Consider the following 13,610-nt stretch of genomic DNA (forward strand, 5'->3'; position numbering starts at 1 on the left):
TCCTATGTGTGCATTTGTGTGTGTGTATTTTGATGAAAACAGCGCTGGTCTTTTAGTTTCTATTTATAAGAAAATATCAAGCTTATCCGAGATATACTCTAAGACAGTTTGCACCATTATATGTGCACACGGTAGACACCGAACATACGTAAATGTCTCACTCAAACTAATTGTCTACTTGGGTGAAAGTGTTTTGCAGTATGACTCATCTCTTTCATCCCCACACTGCACTGGGGACAGATTTCTTTACACAGACAGACTGAGGGATCGTTTCAAACAGGAGCTCACTGGAAAATTACAACAGCTCTGGAGGGAAGGACAATAACGTTCATGACTCACCCTGCTCTGAATTTTAGAGAGAATGAAGCTGAGCATAGACATTAACATCTAATTTTTATTCTTTGCATAAACAGAAGACTTATTATTTTCTGCATTTAGAGATTTCTATGCAACTTAAAGATGTTGAGGTTAGAAAAGAGATAAGCGGTGGAAATCTACAGAAGCTAAATACAAAAACAGATGTCACCTTTCAAGACTAAATACGGCTAGAAGCATTTTAATGAGTCAGTTTTAGAAATTTAAAGGCTTTCCTGATGAAATACTGCAGCAAAAATGTTTCAATCATTGGTGAACGTTATTAACAATCTCCTCATGGTGTCAGGCAAAGGACTTGTGTCTCTACATGTGATTTTTTTCTTTTCATGTTTAAGGAAATCTAACACAAACAGAGACAAAACACTATATGGCTAAATGTATTTGACCACATTAGTTAGTTAGTTGTTCAGTAAATTGTAATTCAAGGTTTAAGCTAAGCCCTTTATCTCCAGTGATGAGCAATCCGAATGCTTCAGCAGACCAGAACATTTTGGACCATCTTATGCTTCCAATTTTGTGGCAACACTTTGGGGACATGGTCATGCTCCAGTGCACAAAGCAAAGACTATAAAGAAATGTTTTTGATGGGTTTGGTGTGGAAAAAACCCCCAGAGAGCCCTGAACTCAGTTTCATCAAGCGCCTTTGGAATGAGCTAGAGCAATAATTGCGAGCCAGATTTTCTTGTAATGAAAACTGACCATTTTATGAGGTCAGTAGTAAATGCTCTACAGAATGAACGGGCACAAATTCCCACAGAAACACCCACAAACAGTGGAAGCTGTTATAGCCGCAAAATGGAGACCAACTCTAAACAGCCCCTGTTGGTGTGAAGTTGTAGTGTGGCCAAATACTTTTGTCCATATAGTTTTTACTTTCACACGTGCAACAATAATTACTTGAACCCACCTGCACAAATATTTGAATGGATAGGGTTATTCTTTTAGCAAAAATTTTATGTGGAGCATTAGGATCAGTATTTAACTGAAAGGAGAAATTAAAGTTGGTAAACTTAGTGTATGATCATCAGCAAAAAATGTAGTTAATTCATCAAGGTCCTAAAAAAGTAAATTGTAAATTTTAGCCTTTAGTTTGTGATTAGTTTATTTTCCTGATTAGGTTCAACAGTATTAATACTACCTCTAAAGCAGGGGTCTCCAATCCTGGTCCTCCAGGTCCACTATCCTGCAGGTTTTCCTTGTTTCCCTGCTCCAACACACCTGATTCAGTGGTTAAATTATCTCTTCATGTTCTGCAGAAGCCTGATAATCACCCATTGATTCAAATCAGGTGTGTTGGAGCAGAGAAACAAGTGAAACATGCAGGATGGTGGCCCTCGAGGACCAGGATTGGAGACCACTGCTCTAAAGGAATGACTTCCAAGTGTTATTCTTCATCCATGTCATCTTTAGTGACATACCCAGCTGTCAGCAAAACCTGCACATCAGTTATTCACCAACTCTTCCCAAACACACACTGAACTATTCAACAAAGTTCTTCATGTTGATTTTTGTGGGTTTTTTTTTTCATTTTATGTCAACATGGTGCTGTGTCATCAATCTCCACCCGTCCTTCTAGACCAGACTTTCTGCCTCTCCTCCCCTCCACACACACACACACACACACACACACACACACACACACACACACACACACACACACACACACACACACACACACACACACACACTCCTCCTCAGCCAATTTATCAACCTTCTCCATCCCGCAGTGTCACTTTGAAGTCTCCGTTTATCACTTCCCACTGCATGAATATTTAACACATCGAGCTTCAGGTTTGGTTACAGCCAAACTAAAACATATAATAAAAATATTCAATGTCTTTAATTTAACACTGGTTTGCGGTGTTTTGTTTTGATATATGTTTTTTTTAATCTAATAAAACAAAACAAATATACTTGTTGTCACTTCCATAAATATGGATAGGCAAAACACCTGAACCTCATTTGGAGCCAAGGAGCTCATTATCACCACCGAGAACAAAACCAATCTTCTTTTTAAGGTAAAGGTTGTCCATGAAACGTATTGCAAAACTATTAAGGTAAGGAATAATATTAGGAACAAATATATCCAATTTAGATATTTTAGAAGTTTAACAACAGGACAAACTTCTCTCTTGTACAGAGTCACGCAAACATAAACCTTCGCTGCTTACTCACTGATATCGACTGTACCGTACTGCTCGTGATGTTAGGAGATTTCTAACAAATTGACCTACAAGAGTTCGTGTGTCTGAGCGTGTCTGTTTTTATCTCTGCTTTGTCATGGTAAATCACGGAGCTGCAGTCTAGTTCCGCATCACTTAAGATGCTCTTTGATTTGATCTCACGGGATCGACTTCTAGCTGTCCCACTGGGCCAGCTTACAACATGATATCACTGCCAGCTATGCTGGTACATGCACCGGAATCACCTACAGTTGTCATAGCAACTGCATCCATCATGAAGCAATTATAAAGTAACTGTGATATGTAAAGGTTGTAATGTGTGTTTGTCTACATGTCTAAAACCCAGCAGTATCACGAATCATGGTTAGGAACTGAAATGTCAAAGTGTCCCTTCACCATGCTTGATGAAGACTGTTTTGTAAACAATAACCCCTAACCATATCATTTTTTTAATCTTAATCTAGTATTTTTTAAGTACTAACCCTAATACTGAACCATTAGTATCATTCATGCACGCATAACATGAATTCCTGGTTAAGGCGTAAAGTTTACATGGTTCTAAGAAAAAAGAAAAAAATAAATAATTTGTGAGAAGTGGTTAAATGAAAAATTAACTTGATTTTTTCACCATAAATCAAATGACTGTGCTAGATATTGTGTAGTTAAAAGTGGCAACAGTCGACAGGAGGGAGCATGCGCTATGCATGTTTTTAGCTTATAGCATCTAGGTTACTGCATCTGAGGATGAAGCCTGAATTTTAAAATAGAAACCAGTGTCAGTGAGGGAGTTCATGGGTCGGAAGTACAAGAGCATCCTTCTTCTCCTGAGGCTCCGCCACAAACCATCTGATGTAATTCAGTGCAAGTCTTTGACAATAAAAAGGTGGAAGGAAGGCGGATCTGTAGCTGCACTAAAAGGAAGAAAGAAAGAAAGAAAGAAAGAAAGAAAGAAAGAAAGAAAGAAAGAAAGAAAGAAAGAAAGAAAGAAAGAAAGAAAGAAAGAAAGAAAGAAAGAAAGAAAGAAAGAAAGAAAGAAAGAAAGAAAGAAAGAAAGAAAGAAAGAAAGAAAGAAAGAAAGAAGCATGCTGAGGTAGCTGTCCTTTTCCTGAACCACTTAGCTGATATTAAATTCAAACATGATGATTTCATCCTGAAGCACTTAGAGACCCAGCAGTTCTTGCATCATCCACTTGGAAACGGCCCCAGTGATGTCATTCTTCAGAATCAGGGATGATGCACACACCTGCGCAGATTAAGTGCAATATCATGATTTAAAAAGGCTTTTACCTAATGTCAATTTCTCTGGAACAAAACAGCTGAATGTGGTGATCCTAAAATAGACTGAAAAAAGAAAATCTCCTCTTTAACATTTTGCACTAACCTCTGAAGAGAAAAAGGTTTCTTTTACTTTGACCACCAAACAAACCAGCCTGTTCTTATCTCTCTCCATGGGCTTTCTATAAATTTCAGGAATCGATTTAAGTTCTTCCTTCGTGTCTATAAAGTAATACTCAATCAGACTCCCACTTACATTAGTGAACTTTTAACCTTTTACACTCCTTCTAGACCCTAAGATCTTGTGATTAAGAGCTCCTTGTTGTTTCCCTGTCTGACTCTACATTTTCAGTTCAGGGTCCTAACGTATGAAACTGTCTTCCTCTAGAAGTCATGATGGCAATCTTTCTTTCTTTATACCACAACTAAAAGCCTACTTCTTATAGCACCCAAATTTTCATTAGTTTTGTTTCTGCACTGTTTTATTGCATTTCTTTTTTTAAATCTCAGTTGTTGTTTTTGTGATAATGGAGGAAACACAGAATAAATCCTAGGTCCACTACTGACTATGTGTCTCAAAAGTCAAAATATTTTTAAACCAAAGTTGAAACACTTACATTTTGACTTTTGGGCTGAACTAAGGAGGTGGAAGCTTGCATGGCATGTGCTGGCCCGTGGCTTCTCTTTGATGCCCAACCCCAAACTGTTTGGTCACTGGTCTGGTTCAACCACATTAGAACCAGGCTCTGGTCCCCATAAGGCCGGGTCCTCGAGGTCCACTATCCTGCACGTTTTAGAGGTTTCTCTACTCCAACACATCTGGTTTGAATCAATTTGTGATTAACAGGTTTGTGCAGAACATGAAGGGGTAATTCAACCATTGAATCAGGTGTGATGGAGCAAGGAAACAAGTAAAACACGCAGGATAGTGGCCTTTGAGGACCAGGATTGTACACCTCTGCCCTAAGGACTACTGGTCCTGATGAGGTTAGTGATTATACCAAAAAAAAAAGAGTTTTAAAGGTAACAGAAACTTGGCACACGTTGCCCAACATCTGGTCAATGTAAAGCGATGTTGATGCACCCCCCCACACACACACACACGCACACACACACAAACATTATATTTATAAGAAATAAATCTTCAAACTCTTATCATTTTTTCAGAACTTGCCATATTTTATAATAAGTTACATACATTTACATTTCACCTCCCTTTGTGCTCACAGTGATGGGGACAAAACACCTACAGTAAACATCACGTGACTTACACCCACACGCCCACATAGTTGTGTTTGCATTAACACTATCAAACACACGCACACACACATAAATGCATTCAGTTCCTGTCCCCAGTGCACTCAGTCCGTTGTCAAACCACCTAACTTAGGTTTGTACTTTAAGTCATGATGTATGAAATACCACTTATACTTACAAAACAAGATTTAACAAATCAACCAGTATATTTTAAATCAAAATAGCATAAATAAAAACAATTTACATATTGAAAAAGAAAATATTGCCATTATAAAATAAATTTTAATAATCCACATTTTTTACAGTGTTGTCAGATGCGTTTTATATGATGGTCTATAGGTTACTATCTTTAGGAGGAAGAGCTGCAGAAGAAGAAGGAGAAGAGGAAGAAAAGAAAGTAATAGCAACATTTAAGACATTCTGCACTGCACACATTTACAGTGACAATTGGTTGTTGCCATGGTGAGAATGTTTGATGTTATCCAAGTGATTCTTAGTGGCAGTCTTTGGGATCATTTAAAGCTACGGGGTTACCTTCATCATGCTTCCCCTGAACCCCAATAACTTCAAATATAAGTAAAATAATGACTGATTTAATATGACATCGCATGAAGTTATCCTCACCTTTGTAAAAGTCTGTTCCCATTTTTTAAACCACCCCTGACCCCACCCCACCTCCTTCCCATTTAGAGTCCAATGTGTATTGGCCAGCAGGACTTCACATCCTGCCCATCCTCATTTCAGGCCTTTCGAGGTTGCACCAGGTCAGATATGGATAACAGAATCCACAAACACCCAGCTTTTCTAGTCCTCTGCCATGACATGCCACTTGGCAATTTGGCGACGCGGGTGGTCGCAGATCTCTCTCCAGTGCTCGCCAGCGGTTCCTGCAGCAGATGTGCCCAGCACCAGGCGCCCAATGACGGTGTTAGGGCTGCGCGAGCTGCCGTTGTCTGAGTCCATCAGCAGCAGCTCTACACTGGTGTCCCTCAAACCCTCTTCGGAGGGCAGATCAAACACAAAGAGCTCATTGAAAACAGGGTTGGGAGAGCTTTTCTTCACGTGGGTCTTCTTCTTACATATGCGCTTCTTTCCGTGATACATGTTCACCTTGACGTACGGATCTACAGAAGATAAATGACAAAAGCAGTTGAAAATATTGAGGAGAAGCAAGAGAAGCCATGGTAAAAATCAATCCTCAGAGCAGTTGTCTTGTGTCATATTATTCCTCGGCAAAATCAATGCACCAATCGATAGAGCGGAAGTGATCGATGGTAGAGATGAGATCAGAAAAAGCTGGCTGCGTAAACATTGTGTGAAGATGTGTCTACCCTTGTCACTAAAGTGCCCTCAATTACATCCTGATCGGATTACTTTGATGCGTTGGTGGCATCATTAAAGCAACTCTCACAGCATCTTAAATAGTCGTCTGCATGACAGAAGAGCAAAAAGAATTTGATCTGATCTGCTCATTGCTATGCCAAAAAAGTTGTCAGCACAACTAGAGTTGTGTCTGCACAAACGCTTAAGGTTCTTAAATATAAGGATTAAAGTCTTCATACCTGTGGGTCCATTGTTTTCAGTTTTGGGCAGGTGGCGAGCTTTGAGGACGACCACAGTCAGAGTGTTGGTGGTGGACTGGTAACACAGGGAGAGCAGCAACTCTCCTCGTCCCAAGGACTTCTGTGATTACATGAATGAATGAAGGTGATGGCAAAAAGATGAGGGGTGAAAATATAACAAGACAAGACAAAGAAGAATATTTTAGATCATCATTGACATCTAAATAAGCAAATCAAAATTAGCCAGAGAGTGTTTCACATTTAAGTGACTGTATGTTTTTTTTTTCAAGCCACCTGGCACAAAATGTTTGTTTTGTGTGTTTGATTTTTTGCTAAGGGGAACGACTGAATAGCTAATAATCTAGTAAATCTAAGGTTATTACTTGATGTTTTCCTAAGCTTAATTGTGTAGTTTTGATAACTGCCCTTACTAAGTCTTTTAAGAATAAAACTAAAGTTAGTATAGATTAAAACATCCCAGTTTTGGACATAACTAAAACTTGATTCAACAACAAAAAAAAATTCTGATGGTAAAACCTGCTATCCTGCTGTTACTTGTTTTCGAAAAGTTTAAAGCTGGAAAAACTCGTCTGTGGCGCATTATCACATTTCAACTAGTATGTATTATTTCACTGAAAATCCCTCATCTTTTCCTACACAGGGTTCTCACTTTGTCAGTCCTCCACATACATATGTCTAAGTCCACACCCACCCATGGTGCCTGGGATTTTCCATCTGGTTGCCATGGAAATAAGAAACAGCACAGAGATAGCTTCTTCCCCTGAGCTGATATTCAGATCTCATAATAAAGATGGGATTGTACCAATGTATTTCTTTAACGTGCCTCTGGGAAACTCAAGTGAGAGCACAAAAACACTTTGCTGTTATATTTTGTCTGTGCTGCACTGGCTGCAGGCGCTGGTCTGTGCTCATGCATACCCACACAAAGCAGTGTGACAAAACATCCACCATGCAGACAAAGAGAGCCACCACCCTCCTGGTGAAAGGCTGCATTTTAAGAGGCATAACAACATGAAAATACGGGACGATGGATAAACCACTGAAAAAGCTATTCTGGTAATTCTGTCCCATTGCATTTTTAAAAAAAAATCTTGTTATCAATTCATAAAAACAGTTTATCCTACCTCCTCCAAGGAGGTGAAATAAACAGTATTTTTGCTTGTCTGTGCACAAGATTACTCAAAAATTAATGAAAAACTAAATGAATAAATTTTGGTGGTGATCGGGATCCAGCTCCTACAATTTTTAATGACCCTATGGCCTAGGCAGAGGTTTGCTCTCTTAGAGTTCCTTTTTTGCTCTCCGAATACTTCTAGTTTTATTTGCATTTAGATTGTTCATGTTTCCGCTACACCAAAAACAAGACCAATGCATTCTCTTTGGTTTAGAAAATATCTAATTTTTGCTTCTCATTTTTTCACTTGCTATGTAAAATCTACCAAAAGAAGAAATAAAGCATAGCAAAAGTTTTCTTTGATTGTAAAACTAATTCTGGACTAGCTGAACAAAAACAGGCTCAGAAGGTGCTGACATGCAGCAAAGGTTTATGAGACGTGTCTCTTCTGGGACACAAATGAGAAACAGAATTGAAAAATAGAATTTATTTCAGCAAAAGAGAACTGAGGAGAGAAATATTATCCTGTCAGTGGTAAAAGTAGGTAAAGTGTTCAGTTGGGAGGGAATGAAACATCTAGTCTTTTCAGAATCTGACTCTTATTTCCCAGCACAACTCTAGAGTCCCATATCATATTTAAGAGCCATTAAATGTATTATAAAGGCTTGTAAACCTCCTGAGAATGGGTGTGAGCATATCCACCCCCCAACTCATTTGCACCAAGCTTGCCTGTACAATATCAGCCCACGCATCTATAAATTGTCTCGCAATCCACCTGAAACATGAGATATGCTCATGTACGGCCAAACCACAGACCACAAGATGAAGCTGCAGACACATTCTTACATTTCCATTCTGATCATAGTTCAGTCTAATACATTAAGAAGAACTGCAGACACTTGTACTCATTTTCGTCTGACAACTATCACAGTGCTACAGGTCACTAAATGAGCTCTGGACTGCTCATATTACAATTTTTTATGAGATCTCTCTCTAAAAGGAAGAAGATCGTACTGGAAATGAGCTGTCGTGTGCACATGGTCCTCACAGATGCCAGGAAGGGCCAGTCTGAAATAGAAATCTAATGATCGCCTCCCTCGAGAGCCGTAATGGGCTCATTACACTGCTGGGAATTAAACTAAATAAATAATATGAGGCACATATTAATATATTTTTTTTTAAATGAACATCATTAGATTAGTGTCATAACCATCTAACAGGTTTTGGACATGGATCAAATTATGCTGGGTTTTTTTAACCAGTTTGTTAGAAATTTGATGGTGTTTAGCTAAAAAGAATAAAATAAACAAATACTGGAGAAGCAAATAAAAAGAAAAACTTCAAAGCTGTTCGTTTGCCAAAGCTCACTGCAGTTCACTGAAGCACATCAGGATCAGCTTTCAAATCCATACATGTAACTTTGCCACAGATCCTTTCTCTCCACAGAGAGATATACTTCATATCTGATTCCTCCACTGACTTCATTTATTATTAACCCTTTTGTTACGTTCAAAAAAGGGTACATTAGAATAGGATTTTTATTCTGTTAAAATAACAGTAATACTCAACAACTACAGTTTAGGATAGAAATCTTGCAAACAGAGGGCGAAAACATTTTAAAACAAATTTGCATTTAATTGTTTGGATTTAGCCCAATGATCTACATGTAAGTATTTTAATAAATGTAAATGACTTTAAGAATTAATGTAGTACTGACGAATCTTGTGTAAATGAAAGCACTTTGGTTTCAACTCCTCTTATTTGATTTGCTGCAGTGCTTTTAGAAACTAGTGATGCAGATGCTGATTTCATAATGAGGCAGATGATGAATCACTACTGGAAAAAAACGTACGATTAAAAATAATTTCATCAAATGCCTAAATTTAGTTTCAGTGATTCAACACAAAGAAAAATCATTTAAGAATGTGGATGGTCTTCTAAAGAAATAACTCAGTTGTATAGAACATCCAACTTGAAAGCCAGTTCCTAATTATTGCTGCATTGGCTCCAAAAACCATGAGGAGAAAAAACAAAACAAAAGGTTTTTTTTTGCTCCTTACCTTAACATTCCTCTTAATGATCTCTCGGCTCATTAGGACACGTCCCTCTGACAAGTCGATCCCAGACAAAGGTACGAGGGTCTCTCCGATGACCTCATCCCGAGAGAACCGATCGAAGCTCAGCACCATAAAGTGAAGGGCCAGCTCAGACACTCGGGCCAGTGGAATCCCGTAGAAGCTGAAGGTCTCATCGAAGGCAGGATCTAGAGTCTTCCGGAGGACTCTGGTCTTCACTCGGTGCTTTTTCTCCGGTAGCAGGGTCAGCTTGATGTAGGGGTCAGAGGTAAGTGACTGCTCATCAGTTGGAGTCAGACCATGGGCCTCCTGAATAAAAAAAGACAGACATAACATTTTAACAAATATTTATCAAAAAGATGATTCATACTTAAAAAGGAGCACCTGAATCACAGCATAAACACACGCAGTACCTTGATGTGGACAATGAATGCCTTCCTTTCTGCCTGGTACTCAAGGGAGAAGTGAAGGGTCCCTAGGCCACCCTCCTTCTCCTCTCCCTGGGGCCTGTCAACAGCTGGGGTGGGTGCTTGGCTGGAAAGAGTGCTGGATGGTGAAGGGAGATCCATCACACCAGGTTGGGTGAACCCTGCATGGGGGGAGGGCAGCTCCAAGTCTGGGGAGCTCCGCACCTTCTGGTGATGGTGATGGAAAGGTTTGGTGGTAAAGTTGCCATTCAGATCACGCTTCTCAAGATCAAGATGCATGGCCGGTCTGGAACCATTTGGGCTTGAGGCCAGTTTACCCGCACTCGAAGGACTCATTGGCGTAGTTTGGCAGTTTCCGTTAACATCGGTTTTACTGCTGTCGTTAGTTGTCGGGGTGGTGGGTGCAGCGAACTTCTTCTTGCCGCTCAGGCTTTCTGGGTAGATGTCAACCCCCTTTAGCATGTGCACAAACTTGTAGGGAGGTGTCTTCTGGGACTTGGTGTTTTTGCGCTGGCAACAGATCCAGGCGAAAGCTGACGCAGTGAAGACAAGGCCAAAAACACTCACCACAGCAACACCTACTGGCACTGCCACTGTGGAGGAGGAAAGAGAGAGGAGAGAAACCAAGGGGAGGGGGAGGGGTGGTGTTGGAGAAAGATGGGAGGGGGGAAGATCTGTTGATTTAACAAAAAAAACTTTGGAACAAGCATCACCAATAAAATGACGAGCTCAGTCAGTTGTGTTTTTGTAGCAAGGCAACTGAATTAATTTTGTATTTCTGGCAAACAAAGGATGCAGCCTTGAGTCAGTGGAACACAAAAACAATTCAATCTGTTCAACCCAATGCTGAGTTCATTCTCCAAATATGGTTTTAGTAAATGAACAGGAAACCTCTGGTTTCAGCAAATAAGTGCTGTGGAAGGTGCAAAACGTGGCCAAAGCCAAATGCACAACAATTGCTCAGATAACTACAAGGATCAATATTCATTGAGCAATCTAAACACTTTAAAGGAGCAAGCAAACATTATGAACATGCTTTTACTGCTTACATGTATAGGTAAACCCTACCATTTGGTATTTGTTTCTTTTTCCTGTTGTACGAAACCAGGACTCCAAAACCGAGCTACAGACTGAACTGTGATCAGTACACCCCTGTTCAGTGGCTATTTGCAATTCTGATATTCTCACAACTGGTTAAATAGCTTAAAGGTGATTGATATTCTCCTCATTTGCATGTAATTATACTCATTTATACACTATTCCCGCTGCATAATAGCAAATTTCCTCAAATGTGTCATGGTAACGCATTACCTTAATTACAACTGCACTGGACCTAATTCGTCTCTGTGCTACTTATGTCTATTATGGTGTCACCACGGGGACATTAAAAGAATATTTGTTACTGAATGCCTTAGTTCTTTGTGGTTCAACAGCTATCATGCTGCCCTCTTGTGCAGCCAGATTTAATGGGTTTATTTCAACAGAGGAAATGCTGTCCATTTCCTGCAATTAGGAGGGTGACCCAGTGGAAAAGCACTCAGATTAACCCATAAGAAGCGATGTGGCTGGAGGTGCGGGGGTGGTGACCGATCGCTCATGTTTGTCTTTTTCACTGGGTCAAAAAGCTAATGTGTTGGATTGTTTATTCATGTGTATAATAGCCTTCACACCACAGCTAATGAGATGTTGATGTGGCACATGAACACAAATGGAATCGTGGGGAATTTTGGAGTAGGGGTGGGGATTGTAAAATGACTGACATTTCCAATCTGTTTGTTTTTCTTTATTTTCATGTAAAGTATAAGTAAAGTGATAGATATAAATATTATAAATAAACAGACTGAATCAAAATGCTTATCCCAAGAGTGAGCAAAATGCTAAAAACAATTTTAGCTCACAGCAGATGTACAAACTGTTTTCTCTATTTTTGCTCATAATTATTTTAAATAAAAGTCCGGGGTGAAATGTTTTTCTAATCTGCAGTGACAGACAGATGGATGAAGCGATGGGAGGGCTGTGAGAGAACTGGTGATGCGTGAGGACAAAAAAAGACAAGACGTGATTTTCAACCTTTACTTTTTTATATGAACACACAGCTATAACTCTATTAAATGTATTTACACTAAATTGTATTTACTTACTTCTACATTTCATAATAATGCTCATTATAAATCCCCTTTTACTGAAACATGGCCTGACCTCCACCCTACTGATTAGTCACCACAATAATTAGTTTTAATCCTTTGGATGGTTGTAAAATGGAGGCTTTAACCATTTTTATACATCTTTCGTCCTAAAAAAGGAACATTTCTGAAACATTTTGGTCACTTCCATTTACTGAATTTCCACAGATTAGACAACTGCTTACCCAAATCCAAGGAGTAAATGAAAATCCAAGACTAGAAAATCATCTTGTGGAAATAAGCAACCTACCATGTGAAGTTTGACTCATTAATACCTGGCTGAATCAAGAGATAAGGTGAACCATGGGTGTGTTGTAAGGACTCACCAGGCTGAGCTCCGTCCTCCAACATCGGAGCCATGATCGCTTTCCAAGGTGCTGAAAGGTTTCGTCTGCTTCCAAACAAAAGCTTCCTTCTCAAGGCGAGGTCAGTCTCCTTACAATGAGATGCTGAGTACCTCCACAATATCTTGTTTTGTTGATGTTGAATAAAATATGAGATGTGTGCAAAGCTTCAATAATGCAAAGAACAGGTTTGTTTTCCCAGAGAAAGGCTGGATGGATGCTCTGCTCCCACCACTGCTGCTGCTGTTACTCTTTGATGCATGAGTGTGTCTCAGAGGCGGCAACACCCCTCTCACTCTCCCTTTCTCTCTCTCCTTCTCTCTGTGCTTGCTTTCTGGGTCGCTCTCCCATCTTCTGGGCTCCAGCTCTCACCCCCTCCCCTTTCCGACAAGCACTGAGCTCATCAGCGCTGACGCAGTGGTGACGGAGGCTTGCTGTGAAATCAGGACCCCCCCGGTGAAGCAGCACAAACAGGCCTGCCAATTTCCCTGCTATATTGTTAGGAAATGAACACTGTCAGTCTGTATCTGCATCCTTATCTGTGTGTTTGTGTGTGTGTGTTTGGTAGTCTGTTGGTGATTGATAAGATTAATGAAACTGGTCATGTTGACGGCGAACCCATAATTTATTAAAGTAAGTGGCAATTTGGCTGAAACAGTAGGTTTTTAGGCAGTTATTTTCTGCGATGTAAACATATTTAAAGTTACAGCCGAGGGCAGAAAAGAACCCTTCACTATTTATTTATTACTGTATAGGCGTTAAATTCAGTTTTACTTGAAAAAAGGGCCATCAT

General features: G+C 39.7%; 1 protein-coding gene across 1 annotated transcript; it reads right to left on the reverse strand.

The window, feature by feature from the left end:
• Positions 1-4,988: 4,988 nt before the first annotated feature.
• Positions 4,989-13,129, reverse strand: syt4 (synaptotagmin IV). The gene is made up of 5 exons (XM_017427969.3): positions 12,800-13,129; positions 10,276-10,883; positions 9,848-10,171; positions 6,653-6,773; positions 4,989-6,214 (listed from the first exon to the last, which is right to left on the reverse strand). Exons 1-5 carry the CDS (start codon positions 12,831-12,833, stop codon positions 5,895-5,897), a joined length of 1,407 nt encoding a protein of 468 aa, XP_017283458.1. The 5' UTR covers positions 12,834-13,129; the 3' UTR covers positions 4,989-5,894.
• Between the last annotated feature and the right edge of the window lie 481 nt (positions 13,130-13,610).

This window comes from Kryptolebias marmoratus, linkage group LG7, assembly GCF_001649575.2.
Source record: "Kryptolebias marmoratus isolate JLee-2015 linkage group LG7, ASM164957v2, whole genome shotgun sequence".
Lineage (NCBI taxonomy): Eukaryota > Metazoa > Chordata > Actinopteri > Cyprinodontiformes > Rivulidae > Kryptolebias > Kryptolebias marmoratus.

Bases quoted from the DNA above. Each gene is read 5' to 3' on its own strand.
- syt4 (XM_017427969.3), bottom strand. From the start codon at position 12,833: ATGGCTCCGATGTTGGAGGACGGAGCTCAGCCTG. The intron at 10,884-12,799 runs GTGAGTCCTTAC...CCTCCTCCACAG, and splicing joins GGAGGACGGAGCTCAGCCTG to TGGCAGTGCCAGTAGGTGTT. The intron at 6,215-6,652 runs GTATGAAGACTT...TATCTTCTGTAG, and splicing joins TGAAAACAATGGACCCACAG to ATCCGTACGTCAAGGTGAAC.